The sequence below is a fragment of the Heterocephalus glaber genome, unplaced genomic scaffold (genome assembly GCF_053883595.1).
Source record: "Heterocephalus glaber isolate CG9 unplaced genomic scaffold, H.glaber_assembly_v1.0 deba00001564, whole genome shotgun sequence".
Lineage (NCBI taxonomy): Eukaryota > Metazoa > Chordata > Mammalia > Rodentia > Bathyergidae > Heterocephalus > Heterocephalus glaber.
In genome coordinates this window covers 19,760,719-19,773,334 of record NW_028258351.1, presented here as the reverse complement: position 1 = coordinate 19,773,334, position 12,616 = coordinate 19,760,719, and the positions used below count along the sequence as shown (strand labels likewise).

Genomic DNA, 12,616 nt, shown 5'->3' with positions numbered 1-12,616 from the left:
TCAAAACCACCTATATGACTTTCTACTGAGAACTGGTTAGATTATGATACAACCATGCACTGGATGGAATACTAGGAAACCAGCAAAAAGTGGATTCTGTGCACTGTAATGGGACACGCTCAAGATATGTTAGATGGCAAAAGCCAGGTGCAGAACAGTGCATATAGTTTGCTTACATCAGTGTAAAAAGGTGGAAAACTAGCAAGGTGAAGTGGTACAAGCCTGTAATCCCAGCTACTCTATAGTCTGATGCAGGAGGATCGCAAGTGTGAGGCCGGCTTGGGCAATTTAGCATGACCTGTCTCAAAACAAAATAAAAAAGGCCTAGGGCTAGGGATTTAGCTCAGTGGTTCCGGCGCCTGCCTTGAAAGCGCAAGGTCCCGAGTTCGATCCCCGGTGCCAAAAAAAAAAAAAAGAAAGGCCTATGAAGAAAATTTAAAGGCGGTGGGGGGGGGGGGCGGCAAAGATGTAACTCAGTGGTTCCAGTGCCTGTCTGGCAAGCACAAGGTCCTGAGTTCGATCTCCAGTACCATAAATAAATAAATAAATAAAGGCCTGGGGATATAGTTCATTGCTCCCTGGGTTCAAGCCCTAGTACTGAAAAAAAGAAAAATCAAAGTGGAAAATTACAAACATGACGTTTTATATATGCGAGGAACATCTCTGGAAAGGAGCACAGGCAACTGGGAGAGTCAGATGCTGTAAGGAAGACGGCATGGCTGGGATACAGGGAGAGAGACTTTCTCTTTTGAACTGTGTCCCCACCCAGTGCTGGGCCTCGAACCCTGGGTCTTGCTAAATTTGGCCAGGCTGGTCCTGCCTTAGTCTCATAGTTAGCTGGTATTATAGGCCTGTGCCATTGTGCCTAGTTTACATGTTCTTTTGAACTTTGGGCATTTTGAACATAAATTTTAAAAATATAGAAACTATAGCTTTTTTTTTGTACCGGGGATCAAACTTGGGACCTTGGGCTTGCAAGGCAAGGAGTGGAACCACTGAGCTAAATCCCTGCCCCTGGTTTAAATCTTGATCATTAAGTTCATCACAGCAAAGACACACCGTGTTTTAACAATCTCTTCCTGTGTATTATTGTAGCTTCTGAAGCTAGCACAATGCCTGGCTTTGTAGAATGAAAAAGCCCTCATTTTTTTGTTTTTTTTTTATTTGTTTTTGTTTTTGTTTTTGGTATCGGGAATCAAACTCAGGTCCTTGTGCTTTTGAGGCAGACACTGGAACCACTGAGCTAAATCCCCGGCCCTTATTTGTTTTTTGAGACAGGGTCTCACTACATAGTTCAGGCAGCCTGAAACTCACTATGTAGCCCAGGCTGGCCTTGAACTCACGGCAATCCTTCAGCCTCTGCCTCCCGAGTGCTGGGATTACGGCATGCACCCCCCCCCCCCAAAAGCCCTCATTTAACAGATAAGGAAAATGAACCCCAGGGAGAAAGCTCCATGTAGAGTGGAAGAACTGGAACTAGAACCCCAAGTCTCCTGGCTGCCAGGCCAAATCAGCTGACTCAATTCAACACGTGTTTATTGACCATGTACTACGAGTCAGACTCTGGGCACAGCACACAATATGGAGAGAAATAAAGAAGGTATGGATTCTTGATAGCCATATTGTTTGGAGGGGGATTTCCTACTCCCTTCAGACAAGCTTGCTGTAAGCCGTGTGAATCTCTAATGAATGGTGATTGGAAAGCCAGGGTTTGGGACCATGAGGCCTCCCGGGCTCCCTGTCCCAGAAGACTGATCCACCTCGGTCTTATCCTGTGTACGCCAGGGCTCTGGGATATGGCACATCACTGTTCACACTAGGCCTGGTTTACTGTAGTGACATGAGCTGACTCCCTGTCCCAACTCATGGCAATTGGTCAAATCTTCACCAGCCCAAGCAGGGCTGCCCTCCCTGAGCACTGGGCACACAGGTCATGCCCAAGTCTATCTCTCCCAAACAGGTGACTGAGAGTAAACCAGTAACAATCCATCTGCCTGCTAGGTTCTCTTTTACATATTTTAGAGTTTGTTTTAAATTTTTAAAATTTCTTTTGTAGTGCTGGTCAAAGCCAAGGCTTCATGCATTAGGCAAATGGGGTACCACTGAGCTATATTCCTAGCTTTTTCTAAAGATCTTTTTTGGTTGTTCTCTCTCTCTCTCTCTCTCTCTCTCTCTCTCTCTCTCTCTCTCTCTCTCTCTCTTTTTTGATACCGGGGAGGTTGTTCTCTTTTAAAATATTCCTGAGACAATCACTCACAATCATTTGTTATATATTTTCCTCCCTTATTCCTGGCATGGGTTTGGTACTTGCATAGGGAGAACTATACATATTAAAAAGATACCAATGGGTTGGGGATGTAGATCAGAGGGGCCAAACCTGCCCGCCAAGCACAAGGTCCTGAGTTCGATCCCCATACCCCCTCCAAAAGATATCACTTTATGTATATCATACTTTAGTGCAAAAAGATTTTGTGACCAAGAGATAAAGGGAAGGAGAAGAGAGGGGAGAGGGGAAAGGGGACATAAAAAGAATTAGGAAAGCATGGACATGTGTGCACTGGAGTGAGCACACATGTGTGCACCGGCATATGTATGGGGACAAGCACTTGAGAGTGTGCCTGAGGTATGGGCTGGTGTGGTGGCGCACACCTGTAATCCCAGCACTCAGGAGACTGAGGCAGAGCTGCCATAAGTTTGAGGTCAGCCTGGGCTACATAGTGAGTTCAAGGCCAGCCTGCACTAAGTGAGATCCTGTCTCAAAAAAAAAAAATGTGTGGGGCCGGGAATCTAGCTCACTGGTTCTGCTGCCTGCCTCGAAAGCGGAAGGACCTGAGTTCGATCCCTGGTACCAAAAAAAAAAAGAAAGAAAGAAAAAAGAAATGTGTTATGTACATGTACCAACACCCATGATGAGTGTAATAATGTATTGCAAACATGTACTAATAAAAAATTTTTTTAAAATACTTCAAAAAGGAAGATTTAGGGGATTTAGCTCAGTGGCACTGCACCTGCCTTGCAAGCGCAAGGTCCTAAGTTCGATCCCTGGTACTGGGGGACAAAAAAAAGATTTTTCAAAAGAAATACCATTCTGCTGGGGATTTAACTCAGTGATTTCGATGCCTGCTGCACAAATGCAAGGACCTGAGTTCAATCTCCAGTACAAAAAAAAAAAAAGAAAAAAGAAATAAAAGAAATACCATTCTGTATGTGAAAAAGTTTATTAAACAAAACAAGGGCCCCTCCAGGCATCTCTCTAAGCCTAGGTTTCCCCAAATATAAAGTCAAGATAATATCTATCTCATTCATTTTTTTTGAAGCAAAACATTTATTGGTACATTTTAGATATACATAATGATAACAATCATCATAGGGAATATGCAGCTATACATGATATATACTGCCTACCTCATTCATAAGAGCATTGTAACAGCAAGAAAATTGGATACCTAAAAGCTCATTCTTTTTTTCTTTTTTTTAAAGCTCATTCTTGAGAAAATTGTTAAAATGGATTGTAGTAAGACTTCTAGCTAGCTGGGCATGGTGGCGCATGCATGCCTATAATCCCAGCACTCAGGAAGCTGAGGCAGGAGTGTGGCTTTTAGGCCAGCCTAGGCTATATGGTGGGGGTTTTTTTGTTGTTTTTGCTGTTTTTTTGGTACCGGGGATGGAACTCGGGTCCTTGCGCTTGCATAGCAGGCATCGAAACCACTGAGCTAAATCCCTGGCCCTATATAGTGAGTTTAAGGCCAGCTTGAACTACATAGTAAAACACTGTCTCAAAAACCAAAAAAAAAAAAAAAAAAAAAGACTTCTAGCTAAATAGGTGCTTGGCTCCAGAGAAAGCCTACCACTGAGTGACATTCTGGTGGCCACCCAAGAAATGGCTTTCTCTTTCCCATAGAAAAGCCAAAAGAAAATGAATGTTCCTCTGCCTGTCCTGCCACCCCCTCTTCTCCCACTGGACCTGGGCCTGGGCCTCTTGGTGGCTCTTTAGTGAATAAGAACAGAGAGCCAAGAACTAGCAGATATCAGAGGAAAGTCTCCAAGAATGAAAGAGATCCCTCCCATACATTAAAAAGAAAGAGGGGCCAGAGATTTAGCTCAGTGGTTTCGCTGCCTGCTGCCCAAGCTCAAGGACCTGAGTTCGATCTCCAGTACCAAAAAAAAAAGAGAGAAAGAAAAGGGAAAGAAAAGAAAAATAATCGAGGACTCCAGGCAATCCAGGTAAAGCATTTGGCACACATAAGGCCCTGAATGTTTCCCTTTTGTTGTGGAGCCCAAAGCTTGACTGGTAGCACAGAAGGACCCATCTCAACCACAGAGCTGCTCAGAGGTCACAAGATTTGAACTGGTGATTTTGCTGGCAGTGGACTTCACTTCCAAGCCCCCATCTGGGCACACTTTGTCTGCTCCTAGTAATTAGAAGGTCTTTTTACGAGCTGCGATGATACATAAGGTCCTTGAAATTAATTACCAGTTCTGTCAGGTTTGACTCATGAGGATGGAGCAAGTCCATGAGTCAGTGGGGGAATGACCCAGCCTCCTGCCCTAACTTCTAAAACAGCAGTTGAGCAGTTGTCTGGAGAGGAGAAGACAAACCCCGCCTTCTCTAGTCGCCTGCCTCAGAACCCCAGGAGGTGCCTGTTGAGAATGAACCTCAGGCCTTGGGGAGCAGGGGTAGAAGCTCAACCACCATCCCTAAGCAGTTACATGTGGAAGCCACTGTCACAGTTATGCCAATACACTACTTTCTACAGTTCAGCTCCCCCTATGTTTTGGGCCTTTGTTCTGCTTTCAGAAAACATTCTCTTACTTATTTCCAGGTGAACTCTCAGTCATCACACCTCACCCCTTCTCCCTCATCCCCCATTGATCTAAATTTGAAGATTCTTAGCAGGGCAGCCAGGTGGGATGGGAGGGGCTGCTCAGAGGTGAGAGACCTCTCTGAGTGGATCCTCCTGGGTCCCCACTTCCAGGGCTCCTCTATGGCCTTGTTTCTACTGTGCTAATGCGTTCGCCAGGATTCACTGGCAAAAGCAAGTGCCAGCTTTCCAGGGCACACCCAATGGCCTGGGCTCTCCAGATGTATTTGGGGCTCAGTCTTCCCAACATTCCATGAATTTGGCCAGAAAAATGGGGATCAGCCCTCAAGCAGAGTCTATAGACTTGCCTGGCTCCCCTACTAGGGTCCCTCCAGGTAGAGTAGGGCGTTGGGGCAGGTGGGAGGACTCTGCCTGTTCCTGTTACCTGCTTCCACTCTCCCTATCTTATACCCAGACACTGGCGTTCTGTTGAACTTACAAGCCTGGGTTTGGCATATTTATTCTCTGATTAGAAAGTAGAATGGTAGTGTAAGGTCCTGAGTTCAATCCCCTGTACAAAAAAAAAAAAAGAAAGAATGGTTTCAGGGACAAAAAGGAAGAGCCAGCTCCCCACAGTGTGACCCAAGACCCCCCATGGAAGCTGCTCTTCCTTTTCACACAGGCCAAGCCAGCACATACATCTGTGTCAGTCTGTGTCAGCACGCAAGGAGTAGGGAGGTGGCTGCTCCTAGGAGGGGGAAGAAGCTGAGAGCATTTTATCTTAGATCGGGCTGAATCCCCACACCCAGCACACATTGCCTGCTCACTCACCTCCCCCAGATAGCTGGGAAATGACACCTCTGGTGACAGAGCTGGTCCCTGGGCTTCTGCCCCTGGAGGGGGGTGGGGCACTGCAGTGGAGGAGGACTCACACCCTGAGGCTCTGGGAGGCCAGAGTAGGGGAGGGAGAAAGCCAGCTCCTGTTTGTCTCAGAGATAAGTCTACCCACTTCCAAGGATGTAGTGAGCACTCCCCATGCCTCCTTCACACCCCGCCCCCCCATAGTTTACTGGTCCCATCTTGCCTGAGAAGCTGGGTGGGAGTATGTTCGGCTGCTGGGTCCCTTTAAAGCACCTAAATGGAAAATAGTCAGGGATGGACCAGACCTAGGACAATCTACTACTGTACCGTGTCATCCAGATCATGCCATTTATTCTTATTATTACATTTTGGTTTTATTGAGACAGGGCCTCACTATGTAGCCAAGGCTGGCCTCAAACTCGTGGTAATCCTCCTGGCTCAGCTTCCCTTGTACAGGGATCACAGGCGTGCACCACCACACTCAGCTAGATCATGCCATTTAACAAATACATATTTAGTACCTACATATGTACTAAATTTGGGAGAGGATGGAAACTGTCTAAGGTCAGACCTGTGAGGCTAATCTGCATGTGAAATGGCGCCTGTAACCTAAGTACTGCAGGTGCTCCCATTGTCTGCTGTCCTCTTTTGGCCCTGGCCCATTACCGGGGATCAATGACTGAGCCCTGTCCTGTGCACCAGGGGAGCTGACCCCAGGCTGAGTCCGAGCTTGGTTCTGGTTACCCTGCAGCCCCATGTGAAGCAGTCCCACTGGCGGTCTGTGCCCTCCTCCCTGGGGTCTTAAGCTTGCCCCCTAGAGGGCCTGTTCAGCTTGCTTACCAAGAATCCTTGGTCTGACCTATGAAGACAGGCAGCTTTCACAGCTGGCAGGACCCCCTGGGACTTGATTAGGCCAAGGACCGGGGGTGGCAGGGGGCGTGGGGGTGTGCTATGTCCCTTCTCTGTCCCTCAGGGTTCCCCTGAGACATCACCTTGCAGTATGAGGGAGTGAGGCCAACTTCCACTACTCCACTCTGGCCAGTAGCAAGGTCCCCAGCTGTCCACATTGCTGGAGAACTTGCATTAGCCCCTTCTCGTTTCCCATCCCCAGCCCATTCCAGTTGCTGAAGGAGGATCACCAGGTGTTGAGACCCAGGATCAGGGTGAGCCTTTGGGATGTGTGGGTTGTGGACTACTTTGTTGGTTTCACTGATGGGGGAGGATGTGGTTTGGGGTGAGACCGAGTGAGTCTTAGCTGCGGTGTGCCTTAAGGGGCAGAGGACCCAAGGCTTGGGGTGGCTCGGGCGGTCTGTGGTCACACAGGGTGCATTGGTGGCGGGTTTGGGGGAGCCCAGCAGTCACCTTTGGGATCTCCCTAGCGAGGAGGCCGGCGCTAGGCCGGAGGCTCTCCGAAGGCGGCCGGCCGCGCCCCGCCCCGCTCCCGCGGCCCGCGCCCTCCGCGTCGCCTGCCGCGCCCCGCCCCCGCCCGCAGAGCCCGGATGCGGGTGACGTGCGGCCGCCATCTTCCCATCCCGGACAGCCAGCGCCGGTCGGAGCCAGCGCAAGTCGCCCCTGCCGCCGCCGTTGCCGCCGCCACCACCGCCGCCATCACTGCGGCTGCCAAGTCCTCTGCCCGCTGCCTCCGCCATGTGAGTCGGCCGCCCGCAGGCCCCACCGCGCTCCCCCGCGCCGGCCGCCGCCCTTGGGAAAGGGCTGCAGGGAGGGCCCGGGGTCTCGCTCTCGCGCCTCCCGTCCCTCGCGCCCGCATCCAGCTGGCGCCTGGGACTGCGCGCCTCGGGCCAGGGAGCCCCGCGTTCCGGGCCAGCAGGCGGACAGATGGCCACGCGAGGGAGAGGAGCGGGCCCAGTGTCCGTCTGCCCTCCCCGCCCCGCCCCTGTCACCACTGCCGCCAGTCTTTTGCGGGTGGACCCTGGACCACGTCTGTGAGGTGGCTGTCATTTGGCATGCGGGGAAACTGAGGCCCAGAGGGGGAAGGGGGCCTTGCTCAAGGTCACGCAGCTCATCGGCAGCGGCTGTCAGAGAGTGACCGGGGCTCCCACTGGGTCGCTTTCCCGAAAGGGACTGGAGGGAGAAAGGATGGACAAGTGGATGGGCGGAGCCCTGGCCGGAGGCTCCAGGCCCAGGATCTTAATCAGTTCCTGCTCCTCAGGTCTGCTACCGCTGCCACCGCCCCCCCTGCCGCCCCGGCTGGGGAGGGTGGCCCCCCTGCGCCCCCTCCAAACCTCACCAGTAACAGGAGACTCCAGCAGACCCAGGCCCAGGTGGATGAGGTGAGTGTTGGGGTTGTCCAAGGCAGTGGCAGAGGACCTTGGAGCTTGCGGACATGTATGGGGCCCGATCTGGTTGAGTGTGATGACAGTTCACGCCTCTGGGTTTGGGGTGAAAGACATGCCATGCCCTGTCCCTGTCGCCCTGTGAGCACGAACTTAGACGAGCTCTGGGATGTTAAATCGGCTGTGCTAGCCCAGGGTGTGCCAGCCTGGCCAGGTGTGTTCTGGTGATGGACAGGTTGCCTGAGATATCTGGCTACCAGTGTACCCCTGATCTGTGCTCCTTACATGTCCCCAGGTGTGCTGGGCATGTTCTGTGTATGTCCTTGGCATGTTGGCGTGGCAGCATCAGAGTATATGTTCTCTGTGTGGCACAGTGGGCACATGTTGAAGTGCCTCTGTTGAGGTGGGCTTTGGCACATACCCCACCTCGTGGCCCCTCCCCCAGGTGGTGGACATTATGAGGGTGAATGTGGATAAGGTCCTGGAGCGGGACCAGAAGCTCTCAGAGCTGGATGACCGCGCAGACGCACTCCAGGCAGGGGCCTCCCAGTTTGAAACAAGTGCAGCCAAGCTCAAGCGCAAATACTGGTGGAAAAACCTCAAGGTAAGGGTAGGGGCAGGGAGGAGTACTTCAGGGTGAATGAGGGTGTCATAGTTTGTCTTACTGATCTTCTTTCTCACCCCAGATGATGATAATCTTGGGAGTGATCTGCGCCATCATCCTCATCATCATCATCGGTGAGTGGGGGCAGGAGTGGCCAGGGCCCTTTCTCTGGAGAGGTTTTCCCTGTGAATTCTGGGTTTTGAAGGTCATTAACCTAGTTTTTACTTTTCAACAAAAGACACATATAGCTGCTAATGGCAGTCCTGATTCATCTTGTAAGATTTTGGAAACAGGAAAGCTAGTGGGCCCCAGTGTTCCATTGAGGACCCTTTGGGCCGAAGATCCCGGTCTGGGAATCCTGGAATTGGGTAGAAGATGACAGAAAAGACCTAGGGGCTTGAAAAATGACCAGGAAGCCAAATACTCACTATTTGAGCACTTGTGGTCTACTAAGAGGGTGTAGCCCCAATGCCGTACTGTAGAGTTGAAGGAACCCATCTGTCCAATCCCTTTGTTTTACAAATGGAGAAACTGAGGCCAAGAGGGAAAGGGACATCAGCCAGCTGGGGAGTGGGGAGGATTGGAATAGGGCCAGGCCTGACACTCTGCTTTCTTTCTCTCTCTCCCTCTCCCTCTCTCTCCTTCTCTTACCCTCTCTCCACAGTTTACTTCAGCACTTAAATCCCTGAGGAGTCAGCCCTGCCTAGAGAAGGGCCTCTCCCCCACCCCCAGCCGTTCCTCCACCTCTCAGCCATATCTTTCAGCCCCCTCCCCTGGATCCGTGTGTGTGTGTGTGTCCGTGTGTGTGCCCCCCTGTAAATAGCCAGCTGTTATTTATACATATATAATATTATATATATTTGGTCTGTTTGTAGTTTTATTACTAGAAGATTTTTCCGGTTGTCCTTAACACCCCTTCCTGAGGTTCCTGTCATCTATCTTTTCTTATCTTTCCCCCTCTTCCTGACCAACCCCAAGTCCCTTCATTTGCATCTGCTATGCAATATTCCCTCTCCTCTCTTCTCCTTTAACTGATGCCCCATGCCTCCCCTCCATGCAAAATCCCCCCAAATAAAAAGCACCTGTCCAGGCCTCCTTAGGTGCATCTTTGCATCCATTGGTAGGCTCTGAGACTGGCCCTACTTGGTCCTAAGATTCCCAAGGTTTGGGAGCTTCCAGCGTGTTAATTAGCATACATTTGCATACCGACAGCCTTTTTTTAAAATTTAATTTTAGTTCTGTCACTCTTCTATCTGTGTTTCTTTTTTTTTTGTACTGGGGATCAAACTCGGGACCTTGCACTTGTGAGGCAGGTGCTGGAACCACTGAGCTAAATCTCTGGCCCATGTGTTTCTTTTTTACTGAGGAGTTAGTACCTATTGGTCCTCTATCACACTTTCATTTGCACGACATTACTTGCAGGTGGAGGGGAGCCTGGGCTTTTGGGGAATCAGACTGTTCTGGTCCCCAGACTTGCCCCCTCCCACACCCTCTAGTCCAGTTTGCCTCTCCTACCCCCATTTCCCAACCTCTTGTACCCTCCTCTCCCTGCCCCCAGCTGGTGTGTAAGTGTCTTGGAGTTTAGTGTGCTGTGATGGACCAATAATTCTGCCACTTGGGGTCTCTCCCTACATTCCTGCTCCCCGGTTTTCATGTGGGGCACTCAGTTGACATTCCCATGGGGTCTCCCTCCCTTCCATCTGCCTGATCCACCTCCTCCTCCCACCAGGAGAGTTGGGGGTTGGCCACAATCTGATTTCTTTTGGGAGGGGTGGCTGCCAGTATGTGTGTGTGGGGGTCATCACTGCCTTGGGGAGGAGTGGGGCAGGGTAGAGAATCCCCCCAATTCCTGCCTGAAATCTCTGGCCTCACCCTGCTGGAGGTTGGAGGTTGGACTGAAAACCTTCCTCCCCAATTTGGGGGGTGTTGCCCCCATCACTGCCCAGCTCCTCTGACTGCCCCCCCCCCCCCGTATTCAGGGTGGGGGTACAGAGTGGGGGTACTAGTCACTGCCAATGTGTGTATGGGACTTGCTGGATGATGGAGATTCTCACCCCTCTCCAGGGCTGCTGAGCCCAGAGAGAGGGAGAGGGAGAGAGGGAAAGAAAGAGTTGTCCCCTCATTAGGTGAAGTGACAGAGCAAAGGTCTAATGTCTTTTTAAATGGCACAATTTTAGGGGTCTGAGGGATGCAGTCCTTTAACCTGCCACTGGAGGGGGCCCCCAATATCTTCCTCCCACACTCCAGGTTTTCTGTGTGGAGGGGGAGCAGGGAGATCTAAATTGTGGTGTGAAAAGGTAGGAGAGATGCTGGGGGTGGAGGTGCTGTGTTCTAGACCCCTCCATATTATCCCAGTGTCCCCTGCCTTCCCTCTTCCCTCACCCCTATGCCCCCAATTCTGTGGCGCATCCAGATTGTGAAAATGTACAATAAATGTGTAATGAATAACCAGCTGGTGTCGGTTCTAAGATTTTTCTTATCAAGGGGAAGGGTATTAGACCTGCAGGTTTAACAGGGAAGTTGAAAACATAATTGCAAAGGGGCTTTGCAGGAGGCCCTGACCTTGGGCAGTCCAAAGTGTGATTCCCAAAGTGACCAGGGGGGGACCACGTGTTGGTAAATGGGAAGTGTCATGTCCCCACGTCCACGCCCTGGGGGGCTTCCCAGTCCTTCCTCCCCACTCTTTGCTGGGCTGTGTTCCTGGTGTGGACTCCTTTCTCTCCTAGATTTAGCTCCAAGATGCTGTAGTCGCTCCTGTGATCATTCCTCCTAGGCCTGAAGGCGATGGCCACTTACATGAAGCATCTTTTCCCCTTTGTGACTAGCACAGTGCCAGCATCTAGAAGGATTAGTTAATATTTGTTGAGTCTTCTCAGGGAATTTCCAGCCTAGTGTGGCATGGGGTAGATGGTGTCCTACCCTTGCACTCTAGTCTGTGATTTGTGACTCCAGATCCTACCTGGAACTCCTGTAGCCTCCGGCTTTTTTTTTTTTTTGGTACCGGGGATCGAACTCGTGTCCTTGAGCTTGCGTGGAAGGCGGCGAAACCACTGAGCTAAATCCCCGGCCCAGCCTTCACCTTGATGCACCGTCACCAGGCACTAAGATGAGTGGAGGGTGCTGGGTGAATTGCAGGCTGGACCTCTCAGGGCTGCAGGAATGAAGATTCAGTAGTGCAGGAATGAAGATTCAGTAGTACAGGAAAGCTAGTAATATTTCTCTAACCTGCTAGCTCCTAAGAACTGCTAGAGATGGTTTTAAAAATAGATTTTCAACCCCATCCCTGGAGACTGATTCAGCAGTCCTGTGGGGCGCAAGTAATTCTTTTAATTAAGTACACACTATAATTTCCACCTATTTAAAGGGCTTATCATATGCTAGGGCTTTGTGCTTTTTACCTTCTGAATCCCTGAAGACTTAGGGGTTCTTTCCATAGTACCTAGGACACACCAGTATGGTATCAGGGACCCGGGTTCAAATTTTAGCCCCATTATTGACTAGCGTGATAATTCAGACGGATTACTTAACCTCTGGCTCTCAGGGTCATTTGTCGGGGGATGGGTAGTAAGAAAACCTCTTTGAGGCACAGAAAACACTCAGGAGGTAGCGGTAGCGTCATCATCGTCTTCGGGAGCTAATCTGTGAAGACCGCTTCACCCTAACAGCATCTTCGGCTCGGGAGCATCAAAGGTGTAGGGTGGGGGTCAAAGGCCACAGCTCCGTAGCCAGAGGCTCTCCGCAAAAAGTCCCCACCTACGCCATCGCTGCTTACTTCTGCGCTTGCGTACAGGTCAGGCTCGAGGCGCCTGCGCAGATTCCGCAGTCTTGGGTAAGTGTCGTCAAGGAAAATCTCCAACTTCTGGGTAAACAAGTTGCCGCGTGAGGACGCCGGCACGTGTCCTCTACAGCTCTGAGATCGCTCAGCCTATGAGAAAGCTTAGGGGGCAGGACTGGCATTTGCGTTACCGATCTAGGCTGGTCGGGGTTGACCCCAGAAACCAATAAGAACTTCAGAATTGGGTGCGGGGGTGGCTTCCGCTCAGACTTCCAATCAA

General features: G+C 50.8%; 1 protein-coding gene and 1 long non-coding RNA gene across 2 annotated transcripts; one reads left to right on the top strand and one right to left on the bottom strand.

Moving 5' to 3' along the window:
* The first annotated feature begins 6,057 nt into the window (after window positions 1-6,057).
* Vamp2 (vesicle associated membrane protein 2) lies at window positions 6,058-11,012 on the top strand. Its single transcript, XM_004857482.4, has 5 exons — window positions 6,058-7,312; window positions 7,834-7,954; window positions 8,403-8,561; window positions 8,644-8,695; window positions 9,226-11,012. Coding segments are annotated over exons 1-5 (351 nt in total). The 5' UTR covers window positions 6,058-7,310; the 3' UTR covers window positions 9,243-11,012.
* LOC110344421 (uncharacterized) lies at window positions 9,548-12,541 on the bottom strand. The gene is made up of 2 exons (XR_002387011.2): window positions 11,521-12,541; window positions 9,548-11,400 (listed from the first exon to the last, which is right to left on the bottom strand). It is a non-coding gene; the product is annotated as an uncharacterized LOC110344421 (long non-coding RNA).
* Window positions 12,542-12,616: the final 75 nt, after the last annotated feature.

Bases quoted from the DNA above. Each gene is read 5' to 3' on its own strand.
- Vamp2 (XM_004857482.4), top strand. The intron at 7,955-8,402 runs GTGAGTGTTGGG...CCCCTCCCCCAG, and splicing joins CCCAGGCCCAGGTGGATGAG to GTGGTGGACATTATGAGGGT. The intron at 8,562-8,643 runs GTAAGGGTAGGG...TTCTCACCCCAG, and splicing joins ACTGGTGGAAAAACCTCAAG to ATGATGATAATCTTGGGAGT.